This window comes from Gordionus sp. m RMFG-2023, chromosome 3, assembly GCF_954871325.1.
Source record: "Gordionus sp. m RMFG-2023 chromosome 3, tfGorSpeb1-WG-v2, whole genome shotgun sequence".
Taxonomy (NCBI): domain Eukaryota; kingdom Metazoa; phylum Nematomorpha; class Gordioida; order Chordodea; family Parachordodidae; genus Gordionus; species Gordionus sp. m RMFG-2023.
In genome coordinates, this window is record NC_088777.1 from 49,398,648 (window position 1) to 49,423,946 (window position 25,299).

The 25,299-nt window shown below is 27.1% G+C and overlaps 2 protein-coding genes and 1 long non-coding RNA gene across 3 annotated transcripts; 1 reads left to right on the forward strand and 2 right to left on the reverse strand.

Annotated features, from left to right (window-relative positions):
* Nucleotides 1–2,301: 2,301 nt before the first annotated feature.
* Nucleotides 2,302–11,943, reverse strand: LOC135927075 (asparagine synthetase domain-containing protein 1-like). The gene is made up of 12 exons (XM_065463012.1): nt 11,632–11,943; nt 9,857–9,967; nt 9,436–9,526; nt 8,341–8,599; nt 7,934–8,165; nt 6,550–6,581; nt 5,748–5,884; nt 5,427–5,476; nt 4,121–4,188; nt 2,680–2,763; nt 2,529–2,619; nt 2,302–2,472 (listed from the first exon to the last, which is right to left on the reverse strand). Exons 1-12 carry the CDS (start codon nt 11,941–11,943, stop codon nt 2,332–2,334), a joined length of 1,608 nt encoding a protein of 535 aa, XP_065319084.1. The 3' UTR covers nt 2,302–2,331.
* Nucleotides 11,944–13,191: 1,248 nt separating this feature from the next.
* On the reverse strand, nt 13,192–17,051 carry LOC135926036 (venom protein 302-like). Its single transcript, XM_065461689.1, has 4 exons — nt 16,895–17,051; nt 15,367–15,490; nt 15,086–15,214; nt 13,192–13,467 (listed from the first exon to the last, which is right to left on the reverse strand). Exons 1-4 carry the CDS (start codon nt 16,951–16,953, stop codon nt 13,357–13,359), a joined length of 423 nt encoding a protein of 140 aa, XP_065317761.1. The 5' UTR covers nt 16,954–17,051; the 3' UTR covers nt 13,192–13,356.
* A 510-nt stretch (nt 17,052–17,561) lies between these two features.
* On the forward strand, nt 17,562–25,049 carry LOC135927323 (uncharacterized). Its single transcript, XR_010572041.1, has 4 exons — nt 17,562–17,697; nt 23,386–23,490; nt 24,336–24,417; nt 24,994–25,049. It is a non-coding gene; the product is annotated as an uncharacterized LOC135927323 (long non-coding RNA).
* Nucleotides 25,050–25,299: the final 250 nt, after the last annotated feature.

Here is a 25,299-nt window from a genome sequence, read left to right on the forward strand (position 1 = left end):
AAAATAATCTTAAATGTCATAGAGATTATATTAAAGATAATTTTGATACAAATCATATTGACTAGAAAATGATGATAATATGGAAATCCTTTTTCTGAATTCGTAAAATATTTTAATCTCGATAAAAAAAATTAACATAAGATATAAATTTCATTATGATGTTCCTGAAGCTTTTATTATCAAGCAAGACTAGTAGCTTTAACGGAGAAACCTTTAAAAGTAATATCAAAGAAATTTGGTCCCCGATCGCTAAAAACAAAAAAAATGGAAATCTTGCTTATATCTCCTAGAAAATTTAAAAAGAAAATACTAGGCTAGAAAACACATATATTAAAAGTTAGTTTTAAAAAAAATGAGAAAAATATGATCGATTCCTAAATGTTAGGAACGATACTCCTCTATTTTTAGGTTTTTTAAAATTTAAATAATTTGTTCTTCCTGCCATCTATTAATATTATTTTCATTATTACTATAAAAATTTGAGAAATAAGTTCCAAATTTTAGCGATTTAGAATGTGAAAGCCAATCATTAAATTTGAATTAAAGGTATATCTATAAAAATTTTTGAGTTAGATGAATTTATGTGAACGTTGATTTTCTAGTCCAGTCAAAACATGTATGTTTTATTTGACCACAAATTATTAATCAAGAATTATATTATAAATCAACTATTTAATGTAATATTTTATAAATTATTATATCTGGATGGTAAAAATGCTTAAAATTAAAGACTCATCTATATTTATAAATTTTATAAAAACATGCTAAAATATAACAATTTCAACCATTTGTGGCCTGGCCAGTTGGCAAACATACTTCCCCCCTACATAATCTTTATTCTAACTATTACTATTATAATTTTAGGCTGACTCTAACAAGAAAAAAAAAGCCACCTACTTATAGATTATTTATTTGAAATAATTAATAACACAACTGAAAAGGCTTTAGAAGTACAAGTAAATATTTTTGATGAATTTTCTTATAAAAAAAATATGTATATTTAATACTGCATTGTGTGATAGTGTTGAACGCTTATTTAATCATAGCTTATACTTTCTGATCGTTGCTATAGACATAGAGATGACTGTATGGAATTATTATAGATACAATATAAAATAAATAAATTATCTTTCTTGAAAGAGGTAGCGATAACGCGCTGCTTTTAAAAGTAACTATTAAAAACACTGAGTTATTAAAATTATAAGGTGTTAATATACAAACAAATTTAGTTATTTAATATATCTAATTCAATAATTAAATATAAACTCGTAACCCTTTTTTTTATTTTGAGTGTGAAGACCCCGTAAATAAGTATAAAACAATATATATTCAAAAAAGGAATGAATCAATATTGCAAGTGTTGTATCTGTCAATTTGTAATACATTTATAGACGTTTACAAATATTCTATAATTTTTGAAAATGTTAGTTTTTTTAAAAAATTTTAGGATTCTTTTGTTATGGAGAAATGAATGAGTGAGTTAAAAATTCACTAGTAAAATGTTTTATTAAATTTTTAAAAATTAAGTTAAATAAAAAATATTAAATAGGTGATATGCAGAGTATAAGATTTTAGCGATGGAAAAGTAGAAGCTAGCGTCTTCATAAAAAATGGGGGAGGGGGCAAAACGCTTGAATTTATTCCGCCTCCTACCTTCATACACCTAAAAAAGGTTTCAGTAAAAGCTCACAAAATGCATCTCAGCAGTGGCGTAGCTACGGGGGTGGTTTTCGGGTTTGGACCTCTCCCAGAGCAAAAATTTTTTTTAGATTAAACGTTCAAAAGACTTAAAAGTGTTTTTATATGTATTATATTTTTATGGTTTTGATGTTTGTGGAAGGATATTATATTACATTGAAATTATTCTGGATAGTATTATTATAAAGTCATTGAGAATAGTCTACTAAATTATAATAACATATTATTGATGCATTTAAAAAATATATTTATTATATATTATCGAAGATATGGTTATGATTTGTGAGATGGCCGAAGGCCAGTATATATATGGACCCCCTCTAAGAAAAATTCCTAGCTACGCCACTGCATCTCAGTTAATGATAAACATTGGATAGACGGAAAGTGAAGATATCGGTGAAAAAATGGATGGATGGGCAATGTTAAAATTAGAGACAGATAAGACATTAGATAGAAGTGAATGAAGAAATTAGAGTAATGGTGAATGCCAGCAAAATATAGATAATGAATGGGAATAGGATATAGCATGTATCGAATAAAATGGAGAAGATTTATTGATTTACATTATATATATAATATCTTTATTACTAAAAAATAAATATAAATTATCCCAAATTCCTGCTAATATTTATTTTATTGTATTTTGGCAATATTCGACCCAAACTGAATAGCTTTCTTGGGTAAGCTGCATAAATTTTCGGGTATGCTCATCGCTTTGCCTAAAGTTCTTAATAACATCTTATCTCCGATGCCAGGTGGTAGGTTTAGATCTGCCTAGTTTTTTTAAAAAATATATGGTTTTGCACATCATAATCAATATATTAACAAACTTTGTATTCGACGGGAAGAGATAATAAGAAAGAAACGAGGTCTTCATCTAAATAGGGATATCTCACTTCTTTACCGTGACAGCTAATGACCCTAAATATATATAAAATACACAAAAAATAGGCATTATGACTATAATTTTTTAAAAAAAACCTATCATCTCTTCCTAAATTTCTTTCGTACATATTTTTAACGCTATTGAGAATTTCTTTCTGTAAAGCATCTAAACCACCGTGTCTGGAAATTATAAATAATAATTGATTAATAAAATGCTAAATTTTGAATACACAATCATGTAAATAACTAAGGACAAAATATTATTTGGCTCAAAATATATAAATACACTTTTCGAGTTTACCTTCCTATCAGCCTTCCCGTGAATATTAAATTAAACATGTAATATTTTTTTAGGTGTAAACCATAGTATTATTTTATACATAATGCGTAACCAAATCACATTAGGATTGAAACAAAAACACACCTTTCATCTTTGAATGATAAAGAACAAGCTTGTTTTATAAATTACTAACGTAACAATTGAGAATGAATGTAGTATAAATGGGGGAAAAAAGTTTTTTAATTATTAATAGATTAGAAAGATTACTAATACTTTAAGATCAAAAAAATTTCCATGGATATCATCTATCATATTATATATAAAATTTTTACCGCAGTACTTTAAAATATATTATAATATTTCATAAAACGTCTTATGCCTAATACAAATCATAGGTTTAGATTGGAACCTCGAGTTTTGGTTCTGAATATTTCTACAAAATTATGGTTTCGGGTAAGTGTAAATTTTAAAAACTGCTTCCGAATCCGATTAGCACAAATGATGATAATTAAAATTAATTTTACTTTTGTTAGAACTAGTTTCGGTTGAACTTATAAGAGAAGCAAACTACTCAAATAAAAATACACCATCTACACGGGCTTTCAAGCCTCCCCCAAAACTTAGATGTTTGATTTACAAACCAATCCCATCTCAAAGTCGTCTGATTGTTATTTATTTTTCTTTACCAAGTTACATGTTCTTGTAAAAAGAACGAACCAACTATGAATTTAGACTCATTAAATATTTTATTTGCTACACACTGTTCAAACCTGTTGCACAATCGAAAAGCGATTTAAATTTCATCAATACATGTAAATAAAAACCAGAACCATTGAAGGTGCGTATAAATAATTTTCTGTATCATCATACTAATTACAATCTCATACAAAAGATTAATTGGAGAGGGAGGATAGGGGTCGAGATAGCTAACTGAGAACAATATAAACAGATAAGATGGATAATAACATTACTATTGATTAGAAGAGCTCATCATCTCTTATCTCATTATTTATTTTCTTTTGCTTATATATTTTTGGGTTATATTTATTTCATCGTAATTTCAATTTTCATATTTTCCTTGACAACGATAAATAACATTTTATCGAAATAAATTTAAAATTTATTTTAAAATTAAAATGTTATTTTTTTGTCATTCGATAAATTTTTACCTAATTTTTTAATATGATTTTAAAAAAATGTATGTATTATATAATTAACCAATGAATATTTCAAAGAAAAAACAAATAACAAATTTACTTAAATATCATTCGATGTTTTGTGTAACCGGCCAATAGTTCATCGGCACCGAACCCGGAAAAGAGAACCTATTTTCCACCCAAAAATGTTTTGTAAAAAAATATATTTATTTTTAGCTCCTTGTTAAACTCGAGTCGGTCGCTTATACAGATATATTTTTTTCTCGGGACTAGTTCGGGATTATAACATTGATTTTAAGATTTATTTCGGACCGGAAATGAACCATGATTTTAGGATTTATTTAGGAACAGATAAGTACCCTAAAAATTTTTTAAAAATCACCTGGTTTCCCCTAATGTTATCGTGGTTCTACAACAGTCCACTAAATAAAAAAATCGGATAGTATCGAATTTAGGAATATATTTTCTAAATTAAAATATCGAATAGGGATTTGTATTCGTTTTTTAAAAAACCTACTTCGCATTTTAGAAGAAATAAGCAATATTCAAGTATCTATATAAATTAAATTTCAGAGATATATCGATTATTTTGTATCGGCGAATACGATCGATACAATCCCCCCCCCCTCCATTTCCACCAGTAAATATGCCTTTCAAAAATTAAACAAACTTGTAAATTGTGGTATAGTTTTAACTTTTTTTTCTTAATCAGCTTAGAAATTAGTTGATCAATTCATTTTTTGTTCCTTCCCTCTTAAGCATTCGAGACTTAATGTCGGTTATCTCGATAAAATTTGTGATGGATAATCATAATGTTTGATATCAACCACACACAGGGTTGCCAGGTTGAAATTCTACAATTGTGGTAGATTTTCTTATAAATTTAAGTGATAACTAATTCATATTCTATGAAAAATATAATGATGGACATTTTTTTTTCAAATATTTATAAAAAATATAGTAAATTTATTCAAATTAGCTAAGATGATATGGTGGCTAATTATATAAAATCTCGTCCTTTTATTGGTTATTCAGGTAAAACATAACAAATTAAAGCAAAGAGAGTTATCAAATAGAAAGAGTTAAAATTTTGAAATTTATTTATTTTGGGGAAAAATATATGGTATTTTTAATATATAAAAATTTTAAAACATTATGAAAATTAAGAATGTGAGCGATTTTAGGTAGTTTTTGTAGTTATATTTCGGAAAATTTTAAAAATGTGATAGTTGAGTAGAAGTCTGGTAGATCTCGACTGTGGTGGTCTCTAGTCAATGTGGATAAACCTGGTAACCCTGGCCACAAATATAACTTAAAATTCAAAGTATTGGCATGTAACAATCATCTCCGATTTATTAACGCATTCAGGTGGGATGAAAAATAGTTTCAATGTTTTATTATCTTACTTGAGCCGGACTATCATAAAATGCACTGCCTGTGATCGATTCAACGTATCCTAAATTTAAGAATAAGGTATATTCATCGTAGATATAGTTTTTAACTGAAGAATTTTTTTAATTTATCTATAGCTAACATATTACTGTTATAACTACTACTTATAAAAATCGATTTAAATAGATTGTTACAAGTGGATCCACTATAAAAAAAAGTGGTTAAAATGAAAAGAAAGATCATTGTGACCTATATTCCCCCCCCCCCACACTGATGACTTAAATGGATTGAATAAGAAAAGGAGGAGATACAATATTAATTCGATACTTTTTTACCTTCTTCAGTATGAACCCGATCTCGTTCTAATGTATTACCTATGCCTCGCGCTGCGAAGTAAAAAGCGGGGCCTATACTGCCATCTAGAATGGTATTGCCAGTTCCGGGCAACATTAATTGGTTGATTTCGTCTAATCTTAAAAATATATATTTTTTTTTAAAAAATAAAATAATAAATATTATAACCTACGATAATATAATTTAAATAATTTTTTGAATTATATTATCGTTTCTAGGGAGCATTTTCCTAGTGGATCAATTTTTAAATATTTATATATTCGAAAGTTTTTTTTTCGGAAATTGATTAAATTTTCTAGTTAGGCTCAAAAATTTCTAATTTAATTTTCTATAGATATGGCGGTGTCTAGCAGTAGTTCTAAGATATTAGATCCTTTTATTATTTATAAAATCGACAGATATTCTGTTTTGTCCTTAGTTTGTCCAACTTTTGGCAAAAAAATAGTGCATTTTTTATTGAACGCATTCTTAAAATGTGAAATAGTTGCCATGGGCGGGTTTTAGACAACAAGCGCGCCCACAATTTTTTTTAACCTATCCACCTTGTTTTTTTTTAAATTTACCCACCCGCCAAGTTATCATAAAAATTTTGTTGAACCGGCCCACCCGATGTTTAAAATATTTTTTTAATGGTTTAATCAGCATTGAAGTTGTCCAAGGTTTTTTGATTTAACGATAATACTTAGTGGGTATAGATAAAAGAAGAAAAAAATGGTTATAGGCTTTGATATCGGTCCCTTGGCTAGTTATAATAAGTATATGCATATGATATATGATATTTACTTTGAAAGCAGTGTCTCTTTACTAACATCCACCTAAAAAGTTTTAAATAAAAAATACATGTTATATTATAAAATGGTTAATATTTACCTAGTGGTAATTAGTGGCAATGAGGATTGCCGAATATTTTGTATGCGTGTATGGTAGGGTTTTAGAAAAAAATCAGTGTAACCAATTATTCAATTTTGAATCATTTATAACATGCGTTTTTTATTTTTAAAAAAAATTTCTTGATTTTACCGATATTGCGCATGTGTTTGTATAGTGCCTTAAATAATTTTAAAGTTCCGGGATAAAATTTTGAATTAATTTTAATGAGATATTTCCTATAGATTTTTAAGTCACCTAAAAATTACACAAAGAGAATTGGCTAAAATTCACAGGATTAGGTACACTATACACATCTTGGAATACAATTCCGGCCAAATAAAATCTTCAAAAATTAAAAAACGCTGGCTGTAAATGATTCAAGGAATTAGTAATGCTGTATCTAGATTAAAAATATCGTATCGGCATCTTATTTAATGTATCTATTTATAGATACATTAGGACATAATTTAATTTTACATTCCTTGTTATATGAAATTTGATCTCATTCTTATTTAATTATCAAATATTTGCCTGAGTTTATTTATGTTCAATCCAGGAGAAATTTTATTTAACAATGGATGGCGAAAATATGGTATTAATAATAATGTTTCTAAATATGATAAATTTTTAGATGATTACTATTAGTGATCTGATGAAGAAGAAAAAATCAACCCAACATCAGCAAATTCTTAAACTTGATTGGAACCGACTTCAAATGCCAAAAAACTATGATAGAAAATTAATGATATTAATGGCAGAAAAAAAAGAAAGATTTAATATTATATATTTTTCGACACCTATAAAGAGGACATAAATTTTAAAACTCATCAAACTTTGACCGATTATTCTAAAAATGAATGCTGTCATTATATTGTATTTATATACGTTATCCTTCCTAATATTAAAGTATTCTCCAAACTTTCCAGTATGGCAGTTGAAAGACCTTTAGTGTGGTAAAATTTTTTCAAACGGAGATGCCCAACCCAAGTGATAAAAACTATGAGATTGTTTTATTAATAAAAGACAGCGATACTATTTCTATAACAAAAATAAAATACCAAACTGATGGTTCAATTCACAATTTGAGTTTTAAAATAGATTTTCAATTCTGGCATCATGAACACTTTCAATGATTATAATTTTTAAAAAAAACGTATATCAATTGTATGTTAAGGGAAATTGTATTCGTATCAAAGATGGAGCATGCATCTGTATTTAAATAATTTCTTAGCGTAGGTATCTAGATACATTTAAAATGTAGATACAATCTACAACATAAACATATATTTTATAAAACCTCTACAAAATTCCAATTCCGTATCCCCTTCGAGCGCCGCCCAAGATATTCATAAGCCTTTTTCGCGTTTATCCTATCCTTAGCGCCATCTATATCAGTGTTTAGATCACGGGTGACATTATCTTTCGAGTAAGTTTTAGTTTTACAGTAGATCAATTTGCCCCATCTTGGTTTCTGATCATCATAAAATACGACGTTTAGGAGGTCGATACTGTCCTTTGTATCAACTAAGCTTAAATAATTTTTTAAAATTATTATATGTATTTTTTTAACCTATAAACTCAAATATTTTTGTTTGAAAAGAGAAAAAAAGTTTACACATTGTTACATTATACGTCCCAACAATTCAAGTTATGATTGGACAGAAAATTCCAAAATATGTAAATATGTTGTTTTATTTTACTCACTCGTCAATGAGGCAAGCTAATATCAGGCAATCAATGCCCCCGCTAAATAAAATGGCTATCTTGGAATGCGCACAATCAAAGTTTTTACCATTGATATTGTTATTGTGATTTAGACCAAAAGCATTGTAATTCATTGCATGATTGGGATGGGATTTGCAACGTCTGCATAGTTTTGGCACAACAGAAGATCTCAATCTTAGGTGGGCAGAACGATACAAAAGGTAAGTGAACTGCGATAATATTTCCTTATTCTTGGAAGCTTTGTTTAATTATTAATTTATAAAATTTACATTGCAACAATATATTAAGATAATTTTAAGACTGTGTGCATAATTTGATTTTAGTATATAATGAATTTCTTATAAAAGATAATAACTTTGATTTGAGTTTAAAAAAAATATAAATTAAACTTATGATCATGAAGAATGCAAAAATATGTAGCAAACATATTCAGACTCGTGTTATAAGACTATAAAATGAACCCTGTACAAATGGATCAGAGTTCAACTTGTCTTCCCTTTAGTCAAATTATATAGCTCAATTAGATAGATTTTCTCAAATTCAAATAAAATAAGTTATAACCAGATTTTTAACTAGGACACCCCATTTTTAATTTGTTTTAAATTTACATTAAATAAATATTTTGATTTGGAATGAGTCACAAAGACATGTTACCTGTGTAAATTTAAATAGGCATTCTTTTTAGGTTGTTTAGAAGAATCTATATAGACAGCTAACAGACTACTATTTAGAAATAAGACAAGTCAGGACCACGACATAAGTGATTACAATTTTTCAGTTTTGTTGAAATATAATGTTTCAACAGTTTCAATAAAACAAAATTTGAATAAAATTCAGGCCTATTTTTAGATTAAAATTTATCAGATCAGACTTGGATTTTTTAAAAAGGATTGATAGGACAAAATTTTCCTGATTCAGGTTGAACCTCTCACATATTTGAAATCACATGCAAGATAAATTTTAAAAACCTGATCCCAACCCAGTATATAAAAAAATTCTGAGGTTAGAAAATTGAAGAATTAAACAGAACAATAATATAATAAAAAGTTTGCAAAATAATATATTTGGGCTTACTTCTTGAAAAAATATTAGACATGACATCCAGATAAGATTGACCAAAGTTTTGGGTTGTAGATAGTAATCTATAAGGACATGCTATTATCTCCTTAAAACATTTTTATATATAGAATAACTTATTGATTACTTTATAAGGGTAATAATGTATATTAAAAGGAATGTCTCCTTTAACATGTAATTTATAAAGGCCTGGGTTTAATTCTATAAATTCCTATATATATTTATTTAAAGAAAATTAAAAATAATTTTTTACATGATTGCATGTATTTTGTGGAAAAATTGAAGATAAAATTAAAGAGCCATTAATATTCTTTGATAATAATAGGCTCCTTCTACCAATAACATCTTTACCAAACCATAAAATATTTTTGTTTGACTAAATATAAATATGTTTTAAGCATTTCATTTTGAACAATACTTGCCAATATATAAAAGCAAAGGGTCCCTTTAACTTATTAAATACTAAGTTTGTGTCTTCATGATCTAAAAGTTTAAATAAAATTTCTGTATCAGATTGATTAGAAGTTAGCTAAAATAAATAATAAATAAAAGCATATTTATTAATAAAAACATCTATCCCATCAAAAATTTCCCCATTCCACAATAAAATATTATGGTTTGATATTTGGGGCTGTTTACAAATATCTTTGCCTCTAATATGTAATACACTTGCTACAAAATTAATTTCATAGGAGTCAATACTAATATTATAGGAATTTAAGCAATCAGGCCCCCTTTTATGTAACTGGTCTCTAATGTATTGCTATGATTCTGGTGAATATAAAACAATAATTATTTCTATTTTACTGTGTTTAAAAAGTTTTCTTTGTCATGTATGTAGCAAAATATTCCACACATTCAAAAATTTAAAAAACCCATAACCCAACATAGCAAGAGTGAATATAGAGTGTCACTAACATGGATTTATAGATTTGTAAACGCACATTTAATAGATAGGGTCGTCAATCAAGAGCTAGATATTATGGGTGCTAAAGCACCCTTCTTTTTAAATTAGCACTATACCTATAAAAATACCGATGGAATATATTTTTTTAAACTTTCTTTTATCTATAATAAAAAATAGGCTGATAATAAATCTATATTAAAATTACATTTAAAAAGAAATTAAGTAGTTTAAAGGGCAAAAAAAGCTCTTTGAGATCTGAGGATGCTAAGATAGTTGCTTCGAAACCCAGCGATTTGAGTTAATTGTAACATTTTAAAAGAGTATTTATTGTGAATTTCTTTTGCCTAAAATCTTTAAAATAATAGCCAAGAGTCTTAGGGACCCATTGATATATCATAAAGTAAAAATTAGAAATGTCTAGGTACTTTTTAATTTTTAACTCTTCGGGTATAATAATCAGATACATGGTGAGGTTAGAGGAAAATTGGGAGACACAAGTGAAATCCCAAATAAGGGGTTTTTCACTATTAAAATTAATTTCAAAAAATAAATAATATTAAAATAATCTATATCATCATCTAAAACCACTATTTCTATAGTTTTAATTTTCAAAATTTTAACTTAACTCTTCGTGATGTTAAGAATATTATTACTATCCCCAAAAGATTTTGTAACTGGTTTTTAAATTGCTAAAAATTGTACTTTATTCGATCTAAAACCAAATTTATCAATATTGTTACATCATAAAAGCTCTTTAATGCTACTTTGCCTTAAAATTTTTACAGCCAAATAAAATATATAAACCATTTTTTAATCTGGTTAATAAACTAAATTGTTATATTCTTATTTTAGCGAATAGAACCATTATTTACATTTATTTATTTCTATAATTTATTCACAATGTGTATCAGTTTTCATTGACATTTTATTTAGTATAATTTAACCATAAGGTGCAACTTAATTACAAATGGCGATATATATTACACATTAATGGATATCGTCCAAATACACTCCAGACATCGTACCATCTTTCAAAACATTGTTCATGTAAAGCTGGAAAATAGTTTTTGCGCACGAAAGCCCAAACGGCATCCTTCGGTATCGAAAATATCCTTTATGTGTTGAGATGACCAAATATTCTTGGGACTCTGGCTCAACGGCCATTTGTAGATACGCGTCCTTTAAATCTATCACCGTAAAACGCCCCCTCCCCGAATCTTAACCAATAAGTCATCCAGCATAGGAATAACGTGATGATCATATATTAGATGGGGATTTAAACTCACCTTGAAATCTGCGCAGATACAAATCTCGCCATTGTTTATCCTGACATTTACTGTTGGAGTTTCCCATGGCACCCTAGTTATAGAGGAATCGATGGGCTCTAAAATCTTAACAGCCACAAGGCGATCCAGTTCTAGTTCAACCGCTCTGCGTAACGGAAATGGCACTCGACGAGCTGGAAACGATTTTGGAACAGCCGTATCTTTTAATTGGAGTCGCACCGCGAAATTACGTATCAACCCCGGTTTGCCGTCAAAAACAGCTTTAAACTGTTTAGCTAACAAATGCCCCATTGAGTCTTCCGTTAGTGACATCCTCGATCCGTGTTAGCATCGATTGTATTCGAACGGCCCATCGGGGCTTCGGCCCGCGGGGCACCGATTGTATTTGAGCGGCCCATCGGGGCATCGTTGGTTTGGTGGCAATTTGATGTTTTTGTTTTTCTATTCGTTTTGAGAACCTGTTGTATGCTTACCTGTCTCAGTAACTCAAACCCAAATGCTAAAATCCATGGCAACCCAAACAGAGGTAGGTCATTTGACTTTATTATAATAACAGATAAATTGCGAAAAAATCATATCTAACTGGCAAATATAATATATATTATGATAAAATATTACAATAGATTACTTCTTTACTACACTTATAAATTATTAAAATAATATTAATATATATAATTTCATATCTAAATAATAATTTAAGAACCATTAAGCTAAAATAATTATCATCTTGATCATTAACGATTGAAAGGCTGTATATTAATCATTTGCATCGATCCTAATTTTTCAAGCCCGGCCCGAACCCGATTTTGTTTTCCATTTGTACCGAAATAAAAATTATTTGTCAGCACGAAAGAATTATTTATAAATTTAATTTTATATAAAAAAAATAATTCTCATAAAAAGATATCTCATTATATATTATTTATGTAAAATTTTATTTTTATTATTATATATATATATAGGGAAATTTTTTTTTGTTGTATATAATATTTAATTTTTAACGATAACGCTAAAGTCTAACTTTTTTCAGACGTAACGAAGTAAAACCTGTTTCTTTTTTTTGAAGTAAAGTTTACAGAAATACATCATATATATATAAATATAATAGGTATTCTTAGTGATACAATTATCGGAAAAGGATATAAACTTTGACTAATAAAATATTATAGGTAACGCTGTTCCATTACACACAAATGTAAGAGGATAGTAGATTATTCTTAGATTTATGCTTGAAACAATAATTTTTAATATAATATTACTATTTAGTTTTTTAATATGTTTGCCATAGGACTAAAAATCCCAAGAGGATTATCTTCATTTTAATAATTAATGTTTGGCTTATTTATATGTCTTTGTTATGATCACCATTAATAGATATAAAGTGCTATAAAATGCTCATTTAGCGATTAAGAATTCTTGAGAGAAACAAAACTCTAATTACCTAGCAATAATATAATAATTTGTGTAATCATTCTAGTCAACAAAATCTATGCAACCTAGAATTATTTATAACCAAATATTAAAAAATATGGGCGCATTGCTACTACAGGTTACTGTATATTGTATAAGAATGTTGAAATTGATTTATGCAGTATTTACTGAAAACTTGTATATATATATTTATACATATATGAATGATATAAAGCACAAATTATAAATTGAAATAAGGCAATTATTTTGTAATTTTTAAATTAAATTTCTTCTTTTTTTGAAAAAAAATAATTCTTATGAATCTTTGAGGCATTTTCCTATGCTGTACTGATTCGGCTGTTGACATTTGAATCCTTGTTTGCAATGGCCTTGTGTCCAATATTCACCGCATGGTTCTCCTTCCTCCTAGTAATAGTAATTTTTTTTTTTAAAATCATTATAAGAAAAATTTAGCTTACTTAGGAATTGGTGCTTTAATTATTAATTTTTTGAAAGTTTTGTGCGTAAAGATTAGAAGTTCCTAAGAAATCGATCATTTTTGATAAGGTGTCTAATAATCAAAAATATAAGAAACTTCCAGACTCAAGCCTAGGTTCAAATTTATATTATAAATAAGGAAAAATAATCTCATGTCGTATACTTATTTTATCATCTCTTGGCTAACATAATTAACTATTAGAAGTTTTGAATAATTATTTTCTTTTTCTTTCTCCACCTAATAATGGTCCCACATCTAAACCTTACAAATATTTGACCTTCAAAATCCAATTTTTATGGCAATAGTTCCTATTACCTTAAGTAGGAATCTTTGGTGATGGGGCTTTTCAATTAAAAAAAATAACTGATGGGGCTCTATCTAGGACAAAGGATCTCTTTAGAGTCTGTCAATCTAATTTCCTGACCATCCACTCCTCCCTTAGATGACCCCAAGCCTTTTTTATAAATTTTTGATCGTTCCATTTTTAGGAAATATTTTTATTTTTATCTCTAATTCTTATAATTAACTATATAATGTTTTATATATAATATTTCTGTTATTATTTAATCTCCAGATATAATAAATATTGTACATTCAAAATCTCTTTGAATTAAAATCCTTTTTTTTAAAATAAAAAACACTCTTATACTAATTTTAATATCTTATAAGGGAAAATATAATTATTATTTTTCGGGCCAGTTTAATATTTAATTGACGATGTTACTACTTTCAGAGCCAGGGTGATGGAGTTATAGCCAAATGTATTAAAAAAATATTATTGTTTTATAAATCGTTAATAATAACAATAATAAAAATGATATCAAAATTATCACCTATCAAATCGGATTAAAAATTTATTTTTTTAAATTAAACGCTATAAAAAATCAGGAAGTGACTTTATCTTAAAAATGTATCCAAAATTGTTTTATATAACCATTGATAGTATTTATTCGAGATTAGTATTTGTTTTTTTTATAAAATTGCCATAATTTATAATTAGTATCCGAGATAAGGTGTAGTGTTTTAAAATACGGCTAACTCAATATTTCATCCAGAAAAATATTAAGCAAAGCCTGAAGATTCTGTTTATAGAAGGAACGAAGGTCTAGACATACATTATCGAAATATCGAGTCTTAGGCCATATTTATCTGGATCGAGTTAGCTAAAAATCTGCTCAAAACGAGCCCTTTAACAACACTAATAAGGTGGAAAAGAGGAAAGGGGGGTTGAATTTGAGTAGGTATTTTCACTGGAGTCATTTTAGATCTACTCTTTGAAAAAACTTTGCCGGATTATTGCACTTTTTAAAATATAATTTTTTATTAGGGCGTGTTTCAAATTAAATGAAGGAATAGAAAGAGCTATCGTTGACCTTGTCCCCAACGATGCCACTGCTTATTAAATAATAATTATTCAGGGATCATATATAGTAGGATATATTTAATTTGTTTGTTCGCGTTTCACTAAATTCAGGTTTTTCTTACAAAATGGATAATAGTCGGTATAGTAATAAAAAGTAAAATAAAATAACAATTGAAAATAACTTTTGGGTATTCGGTTATGCATATCCCTTTTGATTGAAGCGGCTCTTCGTAGCTTTCGTATTTACATATGAATCCTCTAGAACATTTGCCCGATGTTCGAAATGGCCCCCCACACTCTTCATCTTTCACCTAAGGATATTCATTAAATAAGTGTGTAATCAGAATTATTTTCTTATACGAAGTAAATATTCTACGTTCTACATAATTTTAAATGTTGGAATATAAAATTCTTTAGAAAAAAATCTTCAAGAATTGAATGCAGTTTAATTATTTCAATATACCTTTGCGCAAACATCGCAACATCCACAAGCGTCCTTAGTTATGTCGCCTTTGCAATCCGTCGGCGTAGGCGTCGAACATTTATTCGGAAGATTGTGACAAGGACAAGATAGAGCATCTACAAGTCTTTTTATATTAAAAAAAATTTAAATTTTCTAATTCAAAAGTATCGATTATGAATCAGGAACGGATCATTTTCTAAAATTTTGTTTTTTGGTTTGACGAAGACAGCTGATTAATTAGATTTTATCAAGCCGACAACTTTCAATTTGAACATTCAACACTACGCTAACCGTTGTTGACCTTAAAAGAACTCAAAATTTTTTTTTTTATTAACCAATCAAAATAAAGATGACCCCTCAAATAATACGAGAGGACCTGAAGACCAAACCCAGTCGAGGCTAAAAAATATTTTTTTTGGGAAATAAAACCTAGGTTGGACAAAATAATAATATTTTTTTAAAAATATTTCAATTAAAATTAACTTAAAAATTCACTTGCCGTTTATATTTTCAATTTCTCTCTTTTCATACCAATCTACTATAAGACCCAAAATTATTTAAAGATAATTAAATTTAAAAAATAAAACCCGGACCTGAACCTACAGTATTCTAAAAAGGGGGAGGGGGTGGGTTAAGTAGGGCCTAACAATTTGATCTTCGCAAGTTTCTAAAATAATATTGATATTTTTAAAAGTGAATGTTGGTATCCGACAGTTTACCACGAATTATTTGTAAGTAATCAGTATTTTAGCCAAAAGCAAGGCTTTAAAATTTAGTTCAAGAGATTCTTTCATGTGGCACCTATTTCCTCGTAATATAAGAGGCCTCATTAAATATATTTTTTTGGCTAAAATCTAGATTTTTCTTAAATCGGCTTAATCGAGGGCCTCGATAACACCAATCATACAGAATAAATTTCTTCAATTTTACAAGAGGCCAAAAAGACCTTTTTTTAAAAAAAAATATAAATAATCGTAATTCAGAAATTTTTATTCGCGAATAACCAATATAAGTATGATTGTTGTAATTATTTAAATATTGTAATAAATTTATTTATAAAATTCATTTAAGTATTATAGTCTTTTGGAAAATTTATATGATTATTTATTGGATTTCACCCTATCACCGTTCATTTTACCTTGAAACTTTTGTTCAAATAAGAGTCTAACCTTTAAAGAATTGTTCATTCAAAATTGATCAAAATGGTATATCTTTTTCTTTTTTTTAAAATATTAAACTAAATATTATGTGAGAGTGAATGAGCTGCAATTTGTTTATGTAAATATAGACGAAAAGTTTTTTTTTTCGCATAAAATTTTCAAGGGACATTTTTATATTTATTTAAAAATAAATATGTGGATATAGCTATCTCCAAATTTAATAATTAACATTTGATTTTCAGTAAGTAGCAAATGGGGGAAAATATTACAAAGTTTTTTTAAATTTACCTTAGTTGATTTTGGTAATATTTATTTCCCTATGCTTTAAAAATATGTAAGGAAAATTTATATCGATTTGTTAAACTTACCTATTAGAATTGAATAAGACTAATATAAGTCCAAAACACAATTTTACAGCAATTTCCATATTTTAAGATATGAATTTTTTTTTTTAAATTAAAATAAATTAAAAGCTTTTCAAGAACGTTTTTAAAACTATTGTTAATAATAAATGTTTTTAAATATTTTGTCCTTATCTTTTAAAAAAATTATAAAAATGATCATGGCTATATATTTCGAGTTTGAGAACAATGCTGTTATCTTGCATTTACAATAAATGTTCTTGTGATGGACTAGTTTAATGTAGGATTAGATAGATCAAGGCCAAAATGACTAAAATTATATTATTCTCAAAAATAGAATAGACCGGGAGTAGTCGGTACAATAAGCTTCAGTTTATTTTAACTCTGTAAAGTTTCGATTTTGAAATTTTATTTTAGAGTAAACATTATAATAATATCTATATCTTTGGTAGTGGCAAATATTTTTAAAATGTGTTCGTATAAGGTCAAAATTAAAAAAAAAAAATTTTCAAATTACATTTTAAATATTTTTTTCATTATAAAAATAGAAATAGTATTAAAAGTTGTGTTTATAAAACCCTCTTTTAATATTTTGGAAAAGTTTTAAAAATCATATGTAACTCATGTTTAAATATATATTTCAAAAGTGTTTAGTGATTATTAGTATCTACAACTATATTACGCGTAAAGGATATAGTGAAAATATCTGTAATAAATTCTATACGATAAATGGAATTAAATTAGGAGAGAGCGATATGAATGCAAGGCCTAAAGACTTTTGGTTGGGACCGAGCGCGCGTGTCTAGATAGTATTAATTTTAATTTTAATTCGATATTTTTATTTATTTAATCAACTACATCTTTATTTATATTTTATTATATAGAATAAAACTTTCTAAAACACATTTAAATATTATACATATTTCATTTTTGCAAAAATATTTTTGCCACATTTTCTTTTTGGAGAATTTTTTAAAAAAAATATGCTTTTAATTAACCTATGTCAACTAAAATAAATTTATAATGTTCATTGTGATACTTAGAGATGTGCAAAAGTGTCCGTACCTGGCCCGAATTTTTTTTTTTAAAAAAACGGGTTCGGGCTGAGTCGGGCCTTAGATTTTTAAAAAAAATTCGGGCCGGGTCGGGTCTTAATTTTTTTTAAAAATATAATATCTAATTTTATCAATTTTAATGTTGAATTTTATATGAAAAATGCTAATTATTTTGATTTTATTTATAGAAACTAGACGCCATATAACATATATCGTTTATTTTGCGTATAATTTTAAAATTAATTTCTATATTTAAATAAATTCGAACCGGGCCGGTATATCTTTTCAAAAAAATTTCGGGTTCGGGTCGGGTGGGGCAAAGAATAAAATTCGGGCCTGGCCGGGCTTGAAAAAATTAGACCCGTTGCAGATCCCTAGTGATACTAAAGTAAGAGGATAAAAGATTATAAGATGGAGAAAAAAAAACAAACGGCGCCTTGTTTCTTAGAAAATGTATAAAAAGTTGAAAAGTCGAATGATATTATACCCAAAATAAAAGATACATGTCATATGGCGTCTAATTTTTACAAATAAAATTTAAAAAAAATATTAGGGCCTAAATGGGCCTACCTTTGCAGATCTCTACTCTGTATCTATATACAATAAGATACATGATAAAAGCGTATCGCCCTCTAATGCTATGGATCAAAAGAGTATTCCTTATTTCCGTCAAACTATATATTAAAAAAATATAAGATTTGGGGAAACTTTATATAAAGAGTGCTGCACGTAAGTGGGCAGGTCGCGCGTACTTGTAAGCGAAATAGTTCGAAAACATTTATTTAAATGTCTGCAGACTGATGACACATAAACTGGACAAACGAAAAAAACACAAAAACTTTTGGTTTTTTTAAAGATATTATTATATGGGCGAAAGTTTGGGGGGGGGGAGATATTTGGCTGATTATAACTTTACATTTCTTAATATAAACTAATAAATCTAAAGTAATATAAATTTAACCAGGGATCCAAACCGAAACGAATATCGGTTTGGTTCGGGTTCAGGTTCGGATAAAAATAACGGTTCAAGGTTCAGGTTCGGTTCGTAAAAAATTAAAATATCGGTTCGGTTCGAACCTCTAAGAACCGGTTTGAACATTTTTGTATCCAAGCCTACATTTGAATTATGTATAGGAAAAATACTTTTTTATTTTATCATTAATTAATAAAACACATGTTAAAACCTTCATTTTTATTAATTGCACATTATAAAATAATATTTAAAGAATATATATCAATGATTAATTTTAATATGAACAAGATTTTACTTTTATTTTACTTAAATTTTTTTTATTAAGCCGCACAATTAATATATTTTCAAAATTCGTCTCACTCAAATTACACTATGAGGAGATAGTATAAATTTAATTGTTGAAAAGCATCTTTCCACACTGTCTTGGGTAGCCGGCACTGCCAATATGATATCGATTTGATATAATAATATTTTGGATTTAATTTTTCTCTAAGCATTATAATTTACAAGCTTAAAATATTTTAAAAAATGTTGTAAAATGACAATATACTAAAGTTTATAAAAATTATGACCGACACTTATCAATCAAATGTGATTGATGTTAATCTTTAAAATAATTTGAATGTAATTGAAATTTTTTCAATATACTAATAATAATTTACATGTTTAAGCATAAAATCATGAGGCTCGAACCGGTTCAGAGACATTATAGCGGTTTGGTTCAGGTTCGGCTAGAATTTTTTTTAGCAGTTTAGGTTCGGTTCAGGTTTGATAAAAATACCGGTTTTTAGCGGTTTAACGGATCGGTTCAGGTTCGGTTTGGATCCCTGAATTTAACTATTAAAAAATATAATTAAAACTAAACAACATATTTTTTTTTTCAAATTATTCAAAACAGAAATATATATCAATAAATATCAAAAAATTGTAAAAAAACATTTAAATACCACAGTTATAATCTCAATAAGAAAATAAGGGGCAATAAAAAATGGACGAAGAAAATTTTTCAAAATGTTTTTAAACCCTTTCACGTCCAGCGAGATCATTTGTTCATCAAAAATTTTAATCAATTTATTTTCATAATTTAAAAGATTAATGGTTGCTACTTAGACACATTAATTTACAAAGCAATATTTATTATTTCACATTTTATCATTAACCTGTCAAAATTACTATATGATGGTCTTCGACTCAAGAAGAGCTATCTGCACAACAAACACAAACGAGCACTCAATTCCGCCCCCGTCAGGTTCCTCCACAGATGAAATTGTAAAAGTAATTAAAAAATTGCGTAATAATAAAGCTCCTTGACTAGATAAAATAGGAGCTGAACATCTCAAAATTGCACCTAGAACTGTATCCTTCTCTTTTTAATAAAATATGGGAAACCGGAAAAACCTCTGTGGAATGGAATAATTCTCTCTTGTGTAATTTTCCCAAGATAAATGACCCAAAGAAATTTAATGACTATCGCGCTGTAGCTCTTACATCTGCTGTATCTAAGATTTTTTTTTTTGGTCCTGCTAAAAAACAGGATTATGTCATCTTTATCAAACTTAATCCCTAAATATATTTGTGCTTATAGACCAAACAAAAATATTCTCGAACCTATTCTTGCTTTAAATATAATGATACAAAAATGTTGGAAATTTAAATTTCCAGCTTTCTTCACTTTCGTAGAATTCAGTAAGGCATTCGATCGCGTAAGTCTTGACGCCCTGTGGAGGACACATTTGGAATGCGGGATTGAATCTAATGTTATATACATCCTAAAGAATCACTGTTCTAATTTACCCGCTTGTTTTAAAATTCTTTAACTAAAACTTAAACTTAAAATCAACCACAACCCACTCTTAAAGTTATTAACTTATACTGCAATTCTTGGGCATAGTTTCTTTTTTCTGCCCCGCTCTTTCTCCTAAAGCCTATGGACGTATATAACATTTTTCGAAATGTGGCGTGTACAAGTACGTGCGGCTTGCCCACAAACGTGAAGAGGGCTCCTCATATTTTTTTAACTTTGCATCCTAATTAACTTCTGTTCCAATTAGATGGAAATGAGGAAAACCTAGAGTAGCTCTGTTGTTTATTCAACATCAGAGGGCATATGCGCTATATATCACGTATCGCGTAAATACAATTTCATTGTTACATATTTTACGCGCCAAAATTTTTACACTTTTACATCGATAACCATTATATATATATAAATCAATGGTATACAATGTTTTTATAATAGTTTATTACTAGTATTTTATGTTTAGCAATATTGAAAACACGTATCTCTTTTTAGTATTTTAAGCTCAGATAGCTAAAGTCGATGACGGTTGGAGAGGAAAATGATAGAAAAAAAGGTGAACCTCTACCTTGAAGATTGAAAAAAAGAGAAGGAAAATTGAATAGTTTTAATTCAATCACAGTTGGATTTGAATAAACAGGGCATTCTTTGGCGGCTGAAAGATGCCAGAACTGCACAGATGGTTATTCCAGATTCGAAAGTAATAAATTGTAAAAATATCTCTATGTTTAAATAAAAATTGCAATCGTTTTATTTCTCATCATTTCAAAATAAATTGTATATTTTTTTTTACATATGAAATTATCCCAATGATGACAAATGGCAACATTTCATAATTCTCTATATATATATACACACTTTTTTTAAATAAAAATAACGTTGAAAATGTGTTATATGAGTCTTGTATAACTCAGTTTTAGAAAAATAAAAATTTTTATGTTCACGGGAAATATGCCGGGCGCGATAGGGTAACGTATTTTTATTTTTTATATATAATCTCTACGGTAAAATAAAAAAATTAAGTATATATAAAAAAAAATGTTTTGCTTGCTTATTATTACGACATTTACTTAAAAAAAATGAAAATTTTTAAAAATTATGAAAAATATTTGGGATTACATATTAACCTATTCATATTGCGAATCATAACGCCTCTTTATTTTTTGATTTTTTTTAAAAAAAAATTTTATATGAAAATATTAATTTCCTCCTAAAAGTAAATAAATGAAAAGGAATTGTCATATACAGTGTTGTGATGATTTAATGAAACATATTGACGATTAAATTCAAACCCATTCATATAAAATGATAATATTTGCAAAAATAATTAAAATATAGACAAAGCATTGTTGAAATTTCTTTTATTATTTCTTTTGTTGTACATTTTGTAAAGATTATAATTATATATGCATGTGTTTAAATTAAATCGTCAATATGTTTCATTAAATTATCACACTGTATGTATGCAGAGATTTAAATACATTTACACCAATCAAGTGTATACACATAAAGGAAATTATTTACAAAATGTTGTAAAATAGCTATATACAAACAAATATTCACAAAAATGATAATACAGTGTTGTGATGATTTAATGAATATTGACGATTAAATTCAAACCCATTCTTATAAAATGATAATATTTGCAAAGATAATTAAAATATAGACAATGCATTATTTAATTTGTTGTACATTTGTAAAGATTATAATTATATATGCATGTGATTTAATTAAATCGTCAATATGTTTCATTAAATCATCACAACACTGTATATGTTAAATTTACCGGCTTCATCTATATCACCCGAAAAATTTTGTTCTCACTTAAAACTGACACATAATTTCAAAAAAATAAATAAGTCGATCATCTTCATATTGTTATTCGTAACTAGTGTTGTTAAAAGGCTTATATTGAGCCGATTTTTAAAAACGGCGAATTCAATATTTTATTCAGAAAAATATTGCCTAAGCCTTGAGATTTCGCCTATTCATGTCTAGACCTTTGTGCTATCTATGAGCAAAATCTTCAGGCTTGCCTAATATTATTCTAGATAAAATATTGAGTTAGCCGTTTTTAACAATCGGCTCAAATCGAGCCGTTTAACAACACTATTCGTAACCATAAACAAACTTGTGGCTTCTAAGGTTCTTATAAAAATAAAGTTGGAAATTTTTTTCGTTTAAATTTTATAAAAATTAATTTTTATAATTACTCAAAATAAAAGATATATTATATATGGCGTTTAGTTTCTATAAATTAAAACCAAATATTTTTATTTTACATAAAAGATTCAACCTAAATTGATAAATTTAGATATAATTAAAAAACTTTAAAAACCCGACCCGACTTGACCCAAATTTTCTTAAAAAGCCCGAACCCTTTTTGAAAAAAAAGGCCCTAACCCAGCCTCGAGCCCGTTCTGGCCGGGCATACTTTTGCAGATCTCTACCTTATATTATAAGTTTTTGGGAAGGTAGAATTTTTGAATTCATCATCAACTCTTCTGGGAAATTACCTTTATTATATATTAAATTAAAATGAGAGAACATTAGGGTAGCACATTCTAAAGTTCAGCATAAGTACTATGGATGCCAGCGTCAGTGCAATTTTTTAATGGTTTATATCGCTGATTGTATCTATTTATAAAATATAAATTTAATAAAATGGAAGGAAATAATGATAAAGCTAACTACTCAACAAGGATGAAAGTTTAAAATAGAAAAAAAAGTTTGATGAAATTTGCAACAACAACAAAAGAATTAGTTATTACAAAAGGTATATTTAAAAAATTAAAAATAAATTTATTTTAAACTAATAAATCATTTTTATTAGTTTTAAAAAATATTAATTAACTAGAATTTTTTTATATTTATATTAGAAATCTCTCTGGTATAATAGGGGTTAAAAATAATTCAATTTTTTACTTTTGTACTTAATATAGATATACAGATATAGAGATATTTTTACAGACTATAAATAAGATATATTTTTTAGAAAACATTTGCAGAATAGATAGTATTAGTGTAAATATTTTAAATTATTAAATTTATGAACTCTTTTAGATAATCGTAACTTAATTTACAAACTAAAATCAAAATATTTCTAATAAAATGAAACTAATTCTATTAATATGCATCTACGCTTATTTTAGAACTATTCCTACTCAAAGAGGTATACATTCATTTCAATCTCATAAATATATAATCGCATTAAACCCTACAAAAGCGATGTAAAATATCCAGGTATAACGCTTCGTTTACCCGGCTAATATCACGATGTAACTTAAGCTATGCAAAAATTACAAAATACATCATGTTAAATTATAGCCCCTATACTATGAATTGTTTAAGCTATATTGGATAATTAAAAACTAGTCCCAAAACTCACATTAGGGAGAAATAAAAGCTTCTTAAATTTATAAATTTTGATTTTGAAATTTAAACAATAATATAATATAAAATTATAATTAATAAATTTTGCAATATTGTTGGGTAGTGTTTCTTAAGGTGGATATTAATTTGACAAAATTTATAATCATAAGTAGATATTTCTAGCGTTTAGTAATATATCAAGATATATCTCATGGAAAAATATAATAATTCCAAATTTATATTTTATAGTTATAGGTGCAGAGTTTTACGAGCTATGCTTTCTGTTCCATTATCCTGGCTTATTCGATGTATATACAGAAGGGAATAAAACGTGAGATCATTTATTATTTTTATATGAATAATTAATGAAAAAATATTTAATATTTTAACAATAAAACATTGTTTATTAAAATAAAGGAATAGAGATATTGATTATCATATAGGAAACTATATAAAACTGGTATATTATAATGGTATAAATGTAATTTAGGCTAGAACCAATTATTAGGAAAAAATATTTTATATTTTTTATATATATTTCCCCAAAGATGCTAACTTTGGAAGGGATGGTTTACATAGGTTCTCATTTCAACTCCTACAATATTTTAAATTTTTATTATATAAGATTAGAAAAAATTATTTACTATGTTTAAAATTAAACTTTGATAAATGATACAATAATATATAATTTTAAATTTTTTTAAAAGAATTTTTCCTAGCTAGATGGAAATATCATCATTTTATTTTTGTTCAATAAAAACATTTTTGAAAATAAGATATTTTAGGGTTTTCACTTTTTTTTTACCTAAAGATTTTAAATTTTAGTCGTTATTTTTAAAAAATTATTTTTATTTAAAATTTTATATTTTGAGGAGAGGATAATTGGAGAATATTTTTTAAAAAAAAGATTCGCTGAACTCTATCTACATAAAGAGAATAATTCAATATCATCTTATATCCAAGGGGGTGATAGGAATATAGTTACATATTTAGTAAACAGAACCATATACAAAATGTTGTGGATATTTGAAAGTTTTGAATTGACGAACCTAGAAAAATTAATTGAATTAAATCAAACATTAAAAATTGAAGCTGAAGTGAGTAGTAGTTCATTACTCAACATTTTTAGTAACTTTATCCTAGGTCGAGATCCGATTGAATAGCATTGGTTCAATTATTGTGCTTTGTATGTTGACGTTAAACACTGATAGGC